General features: G+C 41.0%; 1 protein-coding gene across 5 annotated transcripts in view; it reads right to left on the bottom strand.

The window, feature by feature from the left end:
* The window catches only part of Vps41 (VPS41 subunit of HOPS complex), a 159442-nt gene that overhangs the window by 10850 nt on the left and 130630 nt on the right, over nucleotides 1-17962 (bottom strand). For all 5 annotated transcript variants that reach the window (XM_021180045.1, XM_029468458.1, XM_029468460.1 and 2 more), the window contains 6 exons: nucleotides 9959-10000; nucleotides 9372-9422; nucleotides 6284-6421; nucleotides 2862-2916; nucleotides 1876-2016; nucleotides 701-837 (listed from right to left, as the gene is read on the bottom strand). In XM_021180045.1, the coding sequence (XP_021035704.1) occupies nucleotides 701-837; nucleotides 1876-2016; nucleotides 2862-2916; nucleotides 6284-6421; nucleotides 9372-9422; nucleotides 9959-10000 (564 nt within the window). The remainder of the gene's footprint in view (nucleotides 1-700; nucleotides 838-1875; nucleotides 2017-2861; nucleotides 2917-6283; nucleotides 6422-9371; nucleotides 9423-9958; nucleotides 10001-17962) is intronic.

The raw sequence follows: 17962 nt of genomic DNA, 5'->3' as shown, positions 1-17962 counted from the left end.
CCCTTCACAGTGACTAGCAATCTGATCTGACTTATCTACATCATAACGTTCTTCTTACAAGCTGTATATTGTTTCTAGGAAAGCAAGTTCATCTATTATAGCAACAACACTTTCAAGTGATTGCAGAAAGAACAGTATGCATGTAAATGAATTTTAAATAGTTTCAAGTATTAATGAAGCAACTAGGATTCTGAAACATAGTCACTGTTCAATTCTATTAAAGAAAAAGGTTAGAATACTTAGTAACTAGCATGTTAATTATTTATATGAGAACAGGGGTTCTATTTTTTTGGAACTAATGAGGTAATAAAGAAGCATATTGTACCAATCAGACAAAAGCTGATTAGATCCTGTGCTCAAGTGTGTTTCTGACAACAGAGTCCTTCAATGGCTGCAAAATTATTCCGAGTGCTTAAAGATATACTCTAATTAGTTACAATATTTATTTTCTCTAAGACAATTTTTGTGGCTACTTCAAACAGTCTTTGTAACTTACTCTCAGGTCTTCTTCAGTGCTGTGGTCTATTTACACAAAGTGAAAGAGCTTCCTGAAGTGGAGAAGTTTTCCAGGTTTTCTATTTCAACAGGTTTCCAAATATCAAATTGCAAAGTGTAACAGGCATCTAAATGGCTTGCAAATACTTATCTAGAAATGAACTCACTCACTCACTCAGATGGTCATGTGTGTTAGAATACTTACCTGCAAGTTATAATCTTGCAGAATTTTAACCAAGGAATCTCTCAAATTGGGAATCTCCATTCCTTCCTTAATTCGGTGGATCAGTAGAATCGGGTCCACATGTGTGCCAATGTTGTTCAACAAGCCAGTGATAAATGCTACAAAACACCAGGTTAAGATCAAATAACACATGCACACTATTAGAATACACTACAATCTAAGTTTAGATCATAAGTAACTGAACCTATTCCTTTAAGAAATGTGTTAAAAAGTGTGAATTTATAAACTCTCAAGAACCAATCCTCTTTAAGTTTAAATTACACTCATAAGAACTAACTTCCTCTAAGACAAAAAGGAGAAACTGAGACCATTTTGGAAAAGTTAAATGGTCACTATTGTTCATGCCGCTTCCAAACTGTTTTTACTGTCCAAGAGCAGGGAGCACAGAGACCCTCTGGTCATCCTGCTATTATGCGTGCTAATATTTTGCAAGGCGAGCATATACTGTGCTTCCCTTTTACAGACAAAGGTCATGGGAGCTTTAACTTATCTATGGTCACAAAACTCAAGTTAGAACCATGTTAGGTATCTTGTAGTTTCAATAGGAAGTCTTCAAGCTTGATTGTAGATGTAAGCTAATTACACGAGAATAGAACCCCCTAACTTAAGAGTAGCCACCATGACCAAAATCACAATAAAGCTGTAAGGAGAAGAGATGCAGGGAGGGGAGAGCCAGTTCTGATGGCTGAGCTGAGCAGCTACACTTATGAACTCCCAATGCTGTGCTGATGAGATGGGGCTGGAAAGGAAAACTACTGCAGTTCAAAGCCTCACAACTGCCACTTCTGCATTTACAGTGGAGGCTTTACTATTAAGACTTCATTACATTTATTCATCTGTTTACTCACTTATATTAATTTGTGTGTGTGCATGTGTATGCATGTGTGTATGTGTGTGTGTGTGTGTGTGAGAGAGAGAGAGAGATTGAGATTCACATGTGGAGAGTGTATGTGGAGGTTAGAGACAACCTAAGGGAGTCATTTCCTTCCACCATGTGGGTCCTAGAGATTAAAGTCCTCGACCAACCCAGTTGGTCATAATTTAGGCCCAATGTATCCTGAGATATTCGTCCTCACATAACCGGCTATAATCTATACTGACAAAAAGATTTACAATTAAATAGCCTTTCTGCTTACGTGGTTTGTCGATGGAATATAGAATCAGATCTTCCCAGAGCTCTCCGTCATCCTGTTCCTTGGCAAACTCAATCGCTTTATCAACATCATGCAGTTCTTCCATAATCATCTTGAGGGCGCTTCTGCTGTTTCCCATTCGGCCTAGGCGGGGTGAGGAAGTGGAGGATACTTTATTCATTTAAAAAAGAAATAGCAGATTTCTTCATTGGTTTGCAAAGTTTGGAAGATAAGACTAAGGCTGACTTTCTTACGTGACACTAGCATTTCCCATTATGTCCTATTTAATCAGTGCTCATGGTATGTGGTCATATTCCTCGGATGGTGTTATATGAATGACATCATTTACTCTATGACTCCATACTTCATTTTTAAAAAAAAATTATTTATATTTTAAATATGATCTAGGGTTGATGCTGAACATCCATGAATTAGCCACTCTATTCACAGGAATAGGAGACCTGGGTTAATTTTCAACTAACACCAGAGGAGCCAGTGACAGTAAGTGGTGTGAGAAATAAAGCTGTGTGTGGGACACACGGCAGGTGGGCGGGCAGGGAGAAGGCTCAGTTACTCTATGCACAGCTTCCTCATGAGACACTACTCTCGCACAGTCCAGAAGCCAGGGAAGTCTAGTTCCCTGGTGTACACGTACACAAGCTATGCATATTCTATGCCTCATATTCTAGTTATTAAGGATGTGAGTTTTGAAAACAGAGTTTCTTTTATATCAATGTGTAGTAAATATGAGCCAATTATAAATGAAAGGGGAAACAACCCAAAGCATGTCCGTCCTTCTACAATCATATCTGTTAGGAAACGCGCTCTTGCTGCTCTACTGTGCTTTGGACTGTCCTTTTCCCTGTATTATGATTTTATATAAAGTAGGCCTGAATGTCCACAAATCTGTGTCTGTTCTTACATACTTTACAACAAATCCTCACCCCATTCCATTGTTTACGGTACTGAAAGGAACAAACACTACTTACTGAGAAGGTAAACTGTCTCTTCTACAAAGTTTCTCTGTTGGCAGATCTCAAGTGCCTTTAATCAAAGCAGGGGAAATGTTACTATGGACTACCAAACAGGAAAACAATATTAAGAGAGCCACTTATAGTCACTTACAAACTTGGAAGATTTTTTTCATTGGTTTTTTTTTTTTCCACCTAAAAAAATATAGAACAAAACAAAGGACATCTCTGTGGACCTCTGCGTTCATTCACCTGCTGGTGAATGAATCTCAAGCTACACAACAGAACTGAGAGCAGGGGGAGCAATGCAGATTCTATAAGGAGAAACAGAAGCAATGCTGGAGGAGCTGCCCCCATTACGCTTACTCTCTACTAGATGCCCAGAGTTTATAGCGTTGCTTCCAACCGAATCTACAGTCATTTGTACAAACTGCCTCCTCACAGACTCTAAGGATGGACTACGTACTGATGAACAACACAGTCGCTCTAAATCAAGTGGCATACACTTACTATGCTTTCCCTGCTAGATGCTGAACCAAGGAAGCAAAGGGGAGGATGAAGTAATATGCCATGATGACACTCAAGGAGACAAAGAAGGAACCAAGAAGAAAAGAAGCAGGAGAAGAGACAGCAAGTCCACTGGAGGCTCAAGTAGGGTGACAGAGAAATGAACACATATCTCTCTATGACTGGCACAATGCAGAGGCGAGGACCACGTGCATGGGGAAGAATTCATGATGTTCTTCTGTGACAAGCTCCATGGAAAGGTAGTATTTGACTCAGGTCTGAACCATTAGCTCACAGATCTCCCTCCTGCATTCCCTGCATGTCCTCCCTGACCACCTCTGCAGTGTCCCCCTTTCTGAAGCTCCCTCCTCACTACTTCCTACCCGATGAAGGACTGGAGACAAATATTGCCACAGACCCTACACTGGACCAGACCCTGTAGGCATTCCTCCAGCTTCATCCTGCATATGGCCTCACAGTTCTTTATCACTAATAAAGCTAACCAGTCACATTAGTCATGTGACTTTCCTCTGCAGCGACCACATGTGCACCACACCCTATGCTCAGCACAAGGCTGAGTGAACAGTGGGTCTGTAATGAATACTTTTCCAAATGAGGAGTCAATAAGGGTTTCAGAATAAGTTTACTGGGTTGCATATTTAAAGTAGTTATTTAGAAAACACTAGCCAGCCAGGTTGTTTTGAAAATAAAGCCATAAAAACCCCAGCTTGAGTTAGTCATCCCTTTCTGCTCTGTGATCTACCTTAGGAAACAACAGCAAGAGCTAGTGTTGCTATTTTAATGTTTGACTTACATTTTCCCTGTAGATTATATTTAAATCATGTAAGAAACGGGGTGGGGGTGGGGCTGATCACAAAGACCAATGCACATAAATAGGCAGATGACAGAGACGAATGGGAGTATCACCACAGTCTAGAATTGAGATGAAACAGGATATTTCAAGTCACACGTACCGCTTAAGCCAGAAATGAGCCTCACTTGAATAGTTCATTACAGAAGCCACCTAGTCTTAAGTAGATATTACAATCGACATTAATCTGCCATGCTTTAGATTCTCAATGGTCAGTATGTTAAATGCTTATGCACCCTTACAGACACTCAGAGCCTACTGAGCACACTGCCTGACCCAGTTACTGCTTACATGTGCCTATATGTCTCAGCAGGTCTCCTGCCAGGAACCGTAGCTCTCGAGAGTTCAACAGGTCATGTTATACAGAGGACGGCTTTCTGCAACACCCAGTCTTTGAAATTTAAATTTCCTAAGTTATCAAAGACATTTATAAATGGATGCTAAGAGTATCTTGAATTATTCTCCTTAAAAATGATGAGCCTCTAGGAATATCTAGGAATTTTCGTGAAACATGAAAATACAGTATTTCCAGGACAAAGATATCTTCTGTTATTGACACAAATGACATTATCTTTATTTTAGATTCTCTAATGTGTGGACACTGTGATCCCTCTAGAGGATTTTAGAGGGAGGGACAGATAGACAGATAGATATCCCCCCTCCCCCTACACACACACACACACACACACACACACACACACACACACACAGAGAGGGAGGGAGAGAGAGAGAGAGAGAGNGAGAGAGAGAGAGAGAGAGCAAGCGAGTGCAGGAATTTCAGGAAAAATAAAAGTAAAAAAGGAAGATAACAGACAGAGATTGAGTGTAACAAGATGCAAATGTAGCATCTAACTCCACTTTTTTATTCAGCATAAAGGTAAAAGGAAACCTCAGGGATAAGGGGAGCATTGCCCACTGAAATTAAACTGACACCTATCTAGCCTTGACGCTGATGTTTCTTTTAATCCTTTAGTAAAATTGTATCAACTTTGTGTCAATGGTGTGTTCACCCAAATTACACACACTGTCACCTCACAAATACTGCTTAATATGAGATCATACATTCCGTTATAAACCTGCTAACGCTATAAAGATTGCAACATCCCTTAGGCATGATTAAATCACAGGATCACATCTGTAAATTACAGACCGAAGACATGCTTGAGGCTGTATTTTTCTTGATGTTTGCAATGCTAAGAAATTAACATTTTAAACCTGAAAAACAATTCCTCAGCACAGTGAAGAATGAGAGCCTAAGGTTCAGAGGCCTAGTTTCTATGTCTACCCTCAGCTTCTTAGCCCTGGTCTATAGCTGCCCCATGTAAAAGCCCTAGCATTCTCTACAGCTACCCCATTCACACCCCCAGTCCTAGCCTACAGCTGCCCTATTCACACCATCCTGAGTCCTAGCCTACTTCTGCCCCGTTCACATCTGCTCCCATTTCTAACCTATACCTGCCCTGTTCACACCCCTATTTCTAGCCTACAGCTCTGTTCACACCCCAGTCCTAGCCTACACCTACACTGTTCACACCTTCAGTCCTAGCCTACAGCTGCTTTATTCATAACCCCAGTCCTAATCTACAGCTGCCCTATTCAGACCCTCAGTAGTAGCCTACAGCTGTTCTGTTCACACTCACATTCTCAACTTGTCAGGTACCAGATACCTCCATCCACATAAAGATACTTTTGTGGAGATGAAACAATATCAAGCAAGGGACAACAGTATATGGTACAAAGTATGACAGATGTACTAAGGAACATGACAGACATATGAAGGAACAAACTGTCCTTTAAAACAGTGGTACTTGTTAGAAATTGTTTCGGAACCAGTAACTCCCTTGCAATGAACAGTCCCATTAAAAACCCTAGGATTAACTTTTGAGTTGAAGAACTGTGGTGATTTTAAATCTTGGAAATCTGTGACTGAATAGCTGGGGCCCTCACAGGGCTTCTGATGAACTAGTACCAGAGTGGCTGTAAACTTTCTGCCTGAACACAGCCAGGGAGAGGAGACTGACAACTATTTCTGATGGTTCCACGTGGGGAGTCAGGGGCTTACCTTTTCCAGTGGGCAATGGGTACTGTCTCGGAGAAAGGGAAGTAGGTTTGGTCGGTCATACTCGGCATACAGACTGATCTGTCTTTCATGGTAGCGCTGTCCCTTATGATGGTCTCTCTTGAAGAGCTTGTGCAAATACTAAATGGAACAAGGTAATCCAGAGTAACACAAGAACAAAACACTTGGTTACCTTTACGACTTTTGACTGTTGGCACCTTCCACGGCAGCTAGGATCCCCTTAGAAGCAAGGACAGCCTCTAAGTAAAGAGGGGTGTGGAGAATGCCGACTGGAGAACAGATTCTGAAGCTCCTGGCTGGCCACTGACAACTTTGTAAAATTAGACACATCCCTATCCAACTGTGACTGTGACTTGGGGTCTTCACATGCACAAAATGCCACTGGGTTGTCACAACTGTCAAAGCAATTGCCATTTGTGTCTTACACAGAACCACGCTTGGCATATGCTAAGCACTACACAAGTGTTAGTGATGGTAAGTCTTAATATCATCATCTACTTGCTCCAGAAATCAACTTCCCGGGTAGCCATCTTAGATGATAATAATTCTATTCCTGGGTCTGGGAAGACGGCTCAGTGTTAAGAGCATTGTAATGCAGAAGACTGGGAGAAGACAGGGTTGGGTTCAGAACACCCACATGACAGTTGATACATGCCCCTAACTCTAGTTACAGGGGATGTGACTCTCCTGCTGGTCTCCATGCACACCAACAAACCCACTTACATACATGCAGGCCAAACACTCTTACACATAAAATAAAAATAATATGTCTTTGAAAAGTCTTTTACATGAAAAGGCACAGGGTCACAACATAACTGTATTCTAAAAAAATCACAGAAGGAATTAAATTAATTATTATATACTCCATATATTCATTTTTAGAGAATTAATGTGATCCTTTTGCAATTAAATTGTACTTATATTGATGGTACCAGAAAACAAAATCAAGGAATAAAAATGGTACAGTTGTTTCAAATAGTTAGACTCCAAAGGGAATATTTTTCTTTCTTTTTACTAAAAAGATTGAGCTTATTACATAATACCAGAAAATGGATACTCAGTTTGAATGTTAAATACAAACACAAGCCTATAACCCACCAGATGGAGGAAGACATGATCACACTAACCACATAAAGTACACTCGGGCCGTGAGGGAATAGGTTCGTAATAGACAAAAAGGCTTGGTTTGCCACAAAGTGTGAGTTTGCTGCTATAGATCATTCTGAGACCTACATATGTATTGCAGGAGTCATCCCTTCGGGTGTTCACTTTTCTCTGGGGGGCAAGAAGGGACATGAAACAGCCACACTGAGGTCATTTGCCGGGCTGAAGTCTGATGAGGACTGCCAGCAGGCTGCCTGCAGTAGGGTCTGGATGTGGTCAGGACATGGTGTTTCCCCTGAGGAGGAGATGTCCAGTCACGTGTAATATAAACATTACACTTCCGGGTGGCAGAGATGACTATTTTAGTGAGCTATCTGCCACCCGTTCACTGGTGACACTGTTGCAGAGTAAGGCTTCCCACAGCTCTGTTTATAGCTTAAGCAGGTGAGAAATTGTTGCTCTATAAGCAAAATTGTAAGGTGATTAGTAGAGTGGAGCCTTGCTTGGGTAAGCAGGTAATTTTTTAAAAAAAAATTAATTTTATTTGTAATTCATTTTTTACACTCCATATTCCATGCCCTACCCCTCTCCATCCACCCTCTGACTGTTCCAGGTCTACACCTCCTACCCACCCCACCCTGTCTCCACATGGATGCCCTGCACCGCCCCCCACCCCACCTGACCATTAAACTCCCTGGGGCCTCCAATCTCTTGAGGGTTAAGTGCATCATTTCTGAATGAACTCAGACCTGAAAGTCCTCTACTGTATGTGTGTTGGTGGCATCATATCAGCTTGTGTGTGTAAGCAGGTAATCTTGAGGGGTTTTTTTTTGGTCATGAAAACTACAGTAATAGTATCTGCATTAAATCCTGAGCAATAAACAAAACCACAATATATGCAGCTTACACTCCCATCCATGGGCCTTCTGCATAGAAGCTGACCTTAAAATAGAACATTACACTTTCAGAGCAAAGATTATCCCAACTGGGGTAATCCCCATGGCCACTCAAGGCATTCCTTATGTTTTCAAGCATATAGAAAATATCTCCTTGTGCTGGTTGTTTTTTGTTAACTTGTCACAAACTTAAGACATATCTAGAAATAGGGAATTTTAATTGGAAGAAATACCACCATAGGATTTGTAGACAAATCGGTAGGTCATTTGTTGATTCATGATTGGTATTAAAGGGCTTCATCTATTGTGACCCTTGCAACCCCTGGGCAGGTGGTCTTAAACTCTGGAAGACTGCAGACTGAGGAAATTAGGAGGGGCAAGCAGTGTTCCCTCATGGCTTCTGCTTCAGGTCCTGCTTCCAGGTTCCTGCCTTGAGTTCCTGCCTTGACTCCCTTCAGTGAGGGACCTGAAAGTTGTTCTAAGAATGAACCCTTTCCTCACCAAGTTATTTTTGGTCATGGTGTTTGATCACAGCCATAGAAACCTAAGACACCCCTCCTGCTTTACTCCCTGGATGACATGATGCACAGAAACAAAGGGGCCTCCGAGGAAATCTAGAGTAACAGGCTTCAAAGCACAGTAAAACCTCTACAGAAGAGTTAGGCTTAGGTAGAGTGTAGGGGAGAGAAGAAGCTATAAATCTGTTCCTGAACACTGAATTCCAGGGCTTGGTATTTATACTGTACTGTGCTATGTTTTGTGACCTGATTATATTTAATAGCAACTACAGAGGAAAGACAAAAAAATGGTAGAAAATAGCAAAACAGAACATATCTTTTTTTAAAAGTCCCGATTCAATTGTACATTAAACTCCAACCACCTGTGCTATGATTAGTTCCTCCACTCCATGTGTCCCATTCTAGCAATACCCGCATACTGTCTGTGGCGTACGGAGCAGTACGCCAATCTGAGCAGTGCTCTCTAAGAAACATTCCCTGCATGGACACCCCCACAGACACACAGGTATTGCCTGCTGGTGGATTAAAAGGGCAAAGGAGACTAACGCTCACCACATGCTGCAGTTCTGGTCTGTCTTCTAATTCTTCTACCACTTTTTTAATCTGAGGAAAAAGAAAAATTAAAAAGCAGTTACGAGGAGACAATAATCTGAAACACTTTAGTGTAGGCACAGTACTTCAAATACTCATCTAATAATATATGTTATGTCCTGAATGTGCCTTGCTCCCACCAAAGCTTGAGTCCAGCTTGACTCCTAATGTGATCACTCTTTCTGAGGAAGGGCCTATGGGAGGTGATTGATTATCATAGAAAGGAACCAAATGGCCTCTTAGTGGGCTAGGCTGTCTGAGAGCTAACAGTTCCAACAGAGCAGGCCTGGCCACAGATAGCTTGCATTTGCCTTCTTTCTCCCAGGGTGCATACTTGACCTCTCACAAGAGACATGCTCACCCTATGTCCTGATATGTGACACCCCACAATGATCTGTCACTCTGCCAGCAAGAAGGCCATCACCAAGTGCAGCCTCTTGACCTTGGACCAGACAGTAAACCAGGTAAACCTCTTTTCTCTCAAGCCTGTAGGATGTGATGTGTTATTAGCAACAGAGAACAAACCTATTACATATGAAAAGACTCACTGAAATTTTATCTTCATTGTCCAAAAGCATGTCAACAGCTTTCTGAAATATAAATACAGCCATAGTCACTTGTCTGCCACACAAGAACAGTAAACAAACTGCAATCCATAAACCACCACAGTTACAGGTCAGGCCTTGTTTCTTACACTTAAGAAGCACGGAGCTTCATAAACGGTCCTTATAGAAAATGCCATCTGTAGAGGAATGCACATTCAAATGAGTCTTAATCCAAGGTCTGTGTGCTGTATTTTGTATATTGTTAAACTTCTGTGATGCTCTATTCTTACCAAATGTGAGAGTTCCTAATGTATTCAAAATATGCAACATTGATGTCTCAGCTATGCTTACATTTCCATATGATCCTTGGTAACTCTGGAGAATACCACATTATCACAATCACAGAAGTGAGTAAGGGTTAGCCTGAGAACAGGTTAACCTCAGGGAAACAAATGAAATGCCTGATTCCCAAGTACATAAAACTGGTGGACTTTTTTATATCATCTATTGCGTTCATAAAACACCAATTAGCTTACGACTAGAGGTAGTGGGATGGTAGCCCACCAGACAGAACACTAGGTTCTTGTTGACTTTGCAACTGAAGTCTGTTACAGATGTTATTTTTCTCTATAAATAAGTGTGTTTGATTATTCCAAAGAACTTTTCTAACTAGAAAACTATGATATCTTAACTTTGGTTCAAATTCTTTAAATAGTAATGAGTTCAACCATCTTTTTCTCACTGGTGCATATGGTAATTAGACTTTCAAGACACAGGAAAATGGATAAGGAAACTATAATTCTTCTAAATCGCATACTTGTTTATTTGACTGTGTCCATGCACACAAGTGCACATGCACGTGCCTTACAGCATGTGTGGCCCAAGGACAACTTGGAGGAAAAGGTTCTTTCCTTCTATCCCAAGAATGCTAGGGATTAAACTCAGGTCTTCAGGCTTGGTGACAAGTGCCTTTACCGTCTGAGCACTCACTCTGTAACTAAATTATATATGAGCAGCTCATCTTTTTTATTTCTGTGAGTAATGGGTTTCATAAAGATGTTCATACAAGTACGCCATGAACTTTAACTACATTCATTCCCCCATACTCTGGAAGACTCTTGGTTCTTCCAGCCTGCCTGCCTGCCTGCCTGCCTGCCTTCCCTTCTTCCTGTTTTTGTGAGACAGGGTCTCACTATGTAGCCCTGACTTGCCTTGAATTTTAGACCAGGCAGGCCTCCAACACAGAGACACCCTCCCACCTTTGCCTTCAAGGGCTGGCATTAAAGGTGCTTACCTTTAAACCAGATGCTTTCAGTTTTAATTCTACTTTCATAACTCTCTCTCTCACACACTTTTATATGTCTTTATAAAATCTAAGATTCACACAGATAAAAACACGATTCTCGAGTCTTACTTTGTTTAACATGATCTTTTCTCTATGGCTGAATAAAACTCCACTGTGCCACACCTTTATCCATTCATCTGTTGACAGAAACTTAAACAGAGTCTCTAATGTGACTACTGTATACAGTACTGAGAGAAGCAAAAGACTTGCCACAGAGCCCTTCAGGTGTAAGAGCACACAAGTGAGACAGCTGGCAGGACTGGTCATGTAGACGAGCTAAACTAAATCACACTCTTGCGAAGAGCTTCTGTTTCTCATTGTTTTCTTAATAAAAGCCACTCCAACTAACACTACAAGGTGAGGGCATTTTTATACACTTTAACTTGGATTACTTGGTGCCTAAAGATGAACTTATATTTCATGTATGTTGGTCATGTGCACATCTTTTCTGTTTATCCTGTTAGTTGGACTGTATGCTTCCTTAGTAGTTGCTTTTTGAATTCATTACATATTCTACCACATTTTTCTATCTGTAGGCCATCTTCTGACTCATTTCCCTTGCTGTGCAGAAACCTTTTAATTTTATGCAATTCCATTTGCTAATTTTCAGTTTTACTTTCTGGACTACTGAGTCCTTTGCAGGTCTACAGTGTCACCAGAACTGTTGCTCCTGCTCTTTCAAGATGGAAGGTTTTAGTGGTAAAACTGAAGGCTGCAGCTTTCTCTCTAATTACTTGTTACTGTAAGGCAATACAATAGAATTTAGGAACATAGGCTTTAGTTTACAGTCTTATTCTTTCAGGCATAAAACTAATACATTGCCATTCTGAGTCACACTGCTGCTGGGTTATCAAGATGACTTAAGGGACAGAGGCAAATGCTGTCCAGTCCTGATTACCTGACCTGGATCCGTGGAATCCACATAAAGGTAGGAGAGAACTGACTAGAAAAAAAGATCCCTTTCAGAAAGTCTTCCCTATGCTAACTCTTTGAATGTTTACCGTGTGCTTTCCTTTATCAATTTCAATGTTCAGGTTTTACTTGGGCCCACGTTGAACTACCCTTTGTACAGCGTGAGGGATGAGGATGGGGACCACATTTGCCTTCGGCATGTACATGACCTGTTTCCTAGCACCATTTTTTCGATGAATGTTCACGGCATCTTTGTTGGAAATCTGAGGACAACTCTGTGGCTTCATTTTACTGCACTGGTTCACATACCTGGTTGGTACCAGAATGGTCAAGGTTTTGTTACTATGACACTCTAGGGTAAGTTTACTGATTACTGTGGTTTCCTAAACATTGTTCTTTTCAATACAGTTTCCTTTAGCTATTTTTGTGCTTCAGTTCAAATTTTAGGATTGCTTTTCTAGTTCTGTAAAGAATGGCACTGGGATTTTGATGGAGTTGCACTGACTCTGCACTGATTGGGGCGATTGTACTAATTGTTCTTCTTGTGACAAAGCATGAGGCAAAAGCAACTTAAGGAAGGAAGGAAGGAAGGAAGGAAGGAAGGAAGGAAGGAAGGAAGGAAGGAAGGAAGGAAAGAAGGAAGGAAAGANGAAGGAAGGAAGGAAGGAAGGAAGGAAGGAAGGAAGGAAGGAAGGAAGGAAGGAAAGAAGGAAGGAAAGAAGGAAGGAAAGAAGGAAGGAAGGAAGGAAGGAAGGAAGGAAGGAAGGAAGGAAGAAGGAAGAGACAGAGGGAGGAAGAGTAGGTTCTTTTTGTCTCACAGTTGGAAATTACAACACAACCCAGCAGGAAGTCTTGGCAGCAGCAGGAGCTTGAGGCAGCTGGTCCCATTATATCCAGAGTGAGGAAACAAAATTCCTGTGCTCAGGTCATTGTTAACTTAGTGACTCAGTTACTGTTAACTGTTGACTTAGTGCAGGGCTCCAGACTAAGTGCTACTTATTTATATAGTGGGTCTTCAGTTATACAGAAACTCCCTCCCATCTATCCAGAGTCTTATCACTTAAGTAATTCTAGATCCCGTGTAGCTGGCAATCAGATCAACCGTCACAGCACTACATGTACTTTCAGAACAGTACCTCTTCAGACAGCAGGACTGTATCCAGGTCTTTGCACCAGTGTCTTTAAAATGTACATTCTAGAGGTGAGCTGGTTTGAATAAGAATGATCCCATGGACTCACGCATGGCCATCAGGGACTGGCTCTACCAGAGGATTACAAGTGTGGCCTTGCTGGAGTAGGTTTGGCCTTACTGGAGAAAGTGTTACTGGGGCTGGGCTTTAGGGTCTGCCTCTCTCTGCTGCCTTCGGACCCAGATGTAGAACTCTCAGCTACCATGTCTGAGTGCACACAGCCATGTTCCCAAACATGAGGATAATAACTAAACCTCTGAAATTATAAGCCAACCCCAATTAAATGCTTCTTTTATAAAAGATTCCATGACTAAGCCAAGAGGTCTTTCATTCTTTGTTTTTTTGTTTTTGAAAGTTTTGTTTTGACATGTTTTTTAATGTTTTTTATTAGATATTTTCTTCATTTACATTTCAAATGCTATCCCAAAAGTCCCCTAACCCCCCGCCCTGCTCCCCTACCCACTCACTCTCACTTCTTGGTCCTGGTGTTCCCCTGTACTGGGGCATATAAGGTTTGCTAGACCAAGGGGCCTTTCTTCCCAATGATGGCTGACTAGGCCATCTTCTGCTACAAATGCAGCTAGAGACACAAGCTCTGGGGATACTGGTTAGTTCATAATGTTGTTCCACCTATAGGGTTGCAGACCCCTTCAGATCCTTGGGTACTTTCTCTAGCTCCTCCATTGGGGGCCCTGTGTTCCATCCTATAGATGACTGTGAGCATCCACTTCTGTATTTGCTATGCACTTGCATAGCCTCACATGAGCCAGCTTGACTAGATTTATTCCAAGGTTCTTTTTTTGACGGCCATAGGGGGGAGGGGGTGTATTATCAATATGTGTGTTGTTTTTTTTTTAAAACTTGTTTATTTCTCAGCATATTTGTTATTGATATACAGGAGGGTTATTGAGTTTTGCATGTGGATTTTGGATCCTGCTGTTTTGCTGAAAGTTTTGATCAGATCTAAGAGTTTCAGTGGCATCTTCTGTTATGTACAGGCACATGCCTGCAAATAGGGATGCTTTGCTCCTTCCCTTATTCACATCTCTTTCATTCCCTTCTTGTCTTGTTCCACCTAAGACTCCAAGCACTCCACCAGTTGGAGAACTTAGAAATCTTACTCTTGTAAACAACTTTTCTTTGGATTTTTTCCCTTCATAGTATGTTGGTTAGAACCTGTTGTATTTTGTCTTTGTCATGGCTAAGCTCTGTTTCTTTCTAGTTTTGTTTTATCATGAATGAATGCTGAGTTTTTTCAGATGCTTTCCAAGGGTCCTTTTCTACAGCTATGCTGGTGAAGTGATTTCTGTCCTTGAGTCTGTTAACACATGTTACATTTATTGGACCACTCTTGCATTTCAGGAATGAAGTCAACTTGATTCTAAAGAATTATTTTTCTGTTAAGCGTAATTCAATTTGCAAGTATTATTCTGAGATCTTTGGCATTTACACATAACAGGGAGACTGGCCTGCAACTGTCTTTTGTGTGTATGTTTTTACCTGGTTATGGTAGTAGGGCAATGGTGTAAATATACAAGAGGTGGGCATCCTTCCCTTTCTGATTTAACTGTGTGAAAGGCAGAGTCTTATTTTTTCATTAAAGGCCTGTCAGAATTCAACTGTGAATTCACCCCAGCCTAGGGCTTTATAGTTGGATGATGTTTTATTTCTTCAGTCACTTCATGTTCTGTGATACCACTGTTTGATTTGTGTACATCCTCATGGTTTGCCTTTAGTAAGTACGTATCTAGAAACTCTTTTTTGTTAGTTTGACTGTAGTTTGCCAATGTTTTTTTTTTCAAAGAATCAAGTTGTGTTTTCATAATTTTTTTACTCATTCATTTACTTTTCTCATTTCAATTCTATTTTTGCCATGATTTAAAACAATTCTAAATTTTATGTTCATGAATGTTTTGCCTGCATTTATGTGCACCAGTTTTGTACCCGGTGCTCATGGGGGTCCCTGAACTGGAGTTAGAAGAGATGTGAACTTCCATGTGGTGTTAGCCCTTATGTAAGGGCACCAATTTTCTTACCCACTAAGCCATCTCCAGCTGCATTCTCCTGCATTCTATTGTTTGTTCCATCTTGCACTTACTTTCTACAGCCCTGGCATGCATCATTAAGTTATTTATTTGAGATCTCTGGTGACTTTAATGTAAGCACCTAATCATACAAACGTCCATCTCCGAACTTTCCCTGAACCCTGTGCTCAAATATGCTGTTTTCAGTCTCATTGGATTCTAGGGACTTCTCTTTTCCCTCCTGATTTCTGAGGTGCTCTACTCAATATTCAACAATGTGTTATTTACTCTTCCCAAGCTTGTAAATTTTATTTTTACTGACATCTAGTTTTATTCCATTGTGATAACACAGAATAAATTGTTTCAATTTTGTTGCATCTGTTAAGACTTGCTTTGTGCTAATATAAACCATGGTATATTTTAAAGGGTCCATGGTTCCTGCAGATGTGTACTCTACATTAATGCAGATTTGTGTGGCTATCTGAGAACTCCCTCTGCTCTGTGGTGCCACTTAACTCTCTCCTCTGACTCTTTTTACAATGATGTCAGGATGACCTGTGTATGGAGAAGAGTGAGACACTGAAGTCACCCACCATCATGTGTTAGACAAACTGCCTTTGCAGCCAGCACTGTTTGTTTCCAGAAGCAATGCTCAGTGTACAGATGGTTAAAATTTTCACCTCTTCCTGACGGGCATCCCTGGATATGAAATGACTTTATTTGGTTTGACATTACAACAGCAGCGCCTGCCTACTTTCTATGTTGTATTTGTTTGAAGTACTCTTTTCTGCCCTCTTACTTTATGACTCTACTGTCTTTGTACCTGAGGTAGACGTTTTGCAGACAAGGTACTGTTTTAATTCAATGGTCTTTGCACCTGAGGTAGACATTTTGCAGACAAGGTACTGTTTTAATTCAACATTCTAGCTTGTGTCATTAAAAAGCAACTTTATTAATTTTGTTTTCAAGGATGGTTGTGTTCAGAAGTCAGAGGACAATTTTCAGGTACTGAAACTTCTACCATGTGGGTGACAGGTCCTTTACCTGCTGACCCATCTCACCAGCCCTAATCTGTATCTTTTGACTAGAGAGTTACAGCCATTAATACTGAGTCCCTCCTGGAAAGTGTGTATCAGCGGCTGTAATACGGTTGTTTTGAAATGTCTGGTACTTGGGGAGTCTCCCTTGTGTACCCACTGCTGCAGTGCATTTTGTTCTCTCCTGGGACCTCAGGGCACGCGTACCTTTCTCTTCAGTGTGTACATTTCTCTCAAAACTCCTTGGCAGTGCTGACTTAGCGCTCATGGGTCTCTTTCGCTTGTCTTTATCATGAAAAAGTATTCTTTCTCTTTCAATTTTCTTGATAGCTTTGTCAGTTCTTACACCTTTTCTAGCTCGGGCTGTATGTAGCTTCCTCTTAAGGAGCTTCCAGTTGTCATACTCATGGTCTGCCTTTGCACCTGGTTCATTTTATTGTGTAGCTTCTAAACATTACTTATTTATTCTACATAGTGTTTTAAACATATAACATGATGTAGAAAGAAGTCTCCTCTAGTCTACTGGTTTAGCATTTTAATTAATTTTGGTATCTACATGGACATCTTTCCCCCTACCCTTGGGAAATGTTATGCATGACCTTACTAATATATTATGTCTGCATTCAGCCTGACGTTACTTCTTCTCATGTTTATGATTTTGGATACTGTTATGAAAAGGAGAACTTAAAGACGATTAAAGCTATGGAAAAGCTATAGAAACCAAAGGATAAGAAGTAATAGGAAAATGCATGGGAGATAAAACAGTGAGAAAATGAGGTATGAGTGACAGGGAAAATGTATGGGGCCCAGCTCAGAGAAACAGTCATGAGAACACAGGATAGGTTCAGAAATCGAAGGAATGACTACAACATCTGTGTAATACGAAAAGAAAACAGCTAAGATATTTATATGAGTGATATTTTGTAAAGGAAAAAGCCCAGTGACATAGAGATAAATTGAGAAGTGTTACAGTGTTAGTATCTCCTCCTTGATGGGTGATGTGAGGTCTAGTCTCTTGTCTTATGGAGAAACCCTGGTGATGAGAGCCCTGCTACTTCTACTATAGTTGCAGATCAAATCTGTTAAACCAGATGGCTGGTATACAGGTGCTCAGTGGAGTTCAAAGAGGCAACTTGGGTTGACTTTCTGCACAGGTGTCAGAACTCTCTCCTGAGGAGTTTCCTAGCTTAAGAATAAATATGTTGGCATCCTCCTCTCCCACTACTTGATGTGTGTTTGGGATGGCTATGCTTCCCCCGAAGGATTTCAAGTCTGGAACCCTAATATGGCCAATCCTCTAACTTCAATTGCTGTTTTGCTGGACTGGTTTGCCTGCCTTACCAGGCTGTTAATCTGTCAGCCTGTGGGCTTAGCTTGAAGTCTGCTCTCCTCAGTCACAGTTCAGGTCACCTATGTAAAGAGCTCCCATGGTTCTGCTGTGCTGTGGCTCAAATGTCCTTGTTGGCAGTAGGCAAGCTGTGGGAGTTGCAGGTGCAGTT

Source organism: Mus caroli, chromosome 13, assembly GCF_900094665.2.
Source record: "Mus caroli chromosome 13, CAROLI_EIJ_v1.1, whole genome shotgun sequence".
Taxonomy (NCBI): domain Eukaryota; kingdom Metazoa; phylum Chordata; class Mammalia; order Rodentia; family Muridae; genus Mus; species Mus caroli.
The sequence above is the reverse complement of the archived record's forward strand: the minus strand, read 5'-3'. Positions and strand labels throughout refer to the sequence as shown.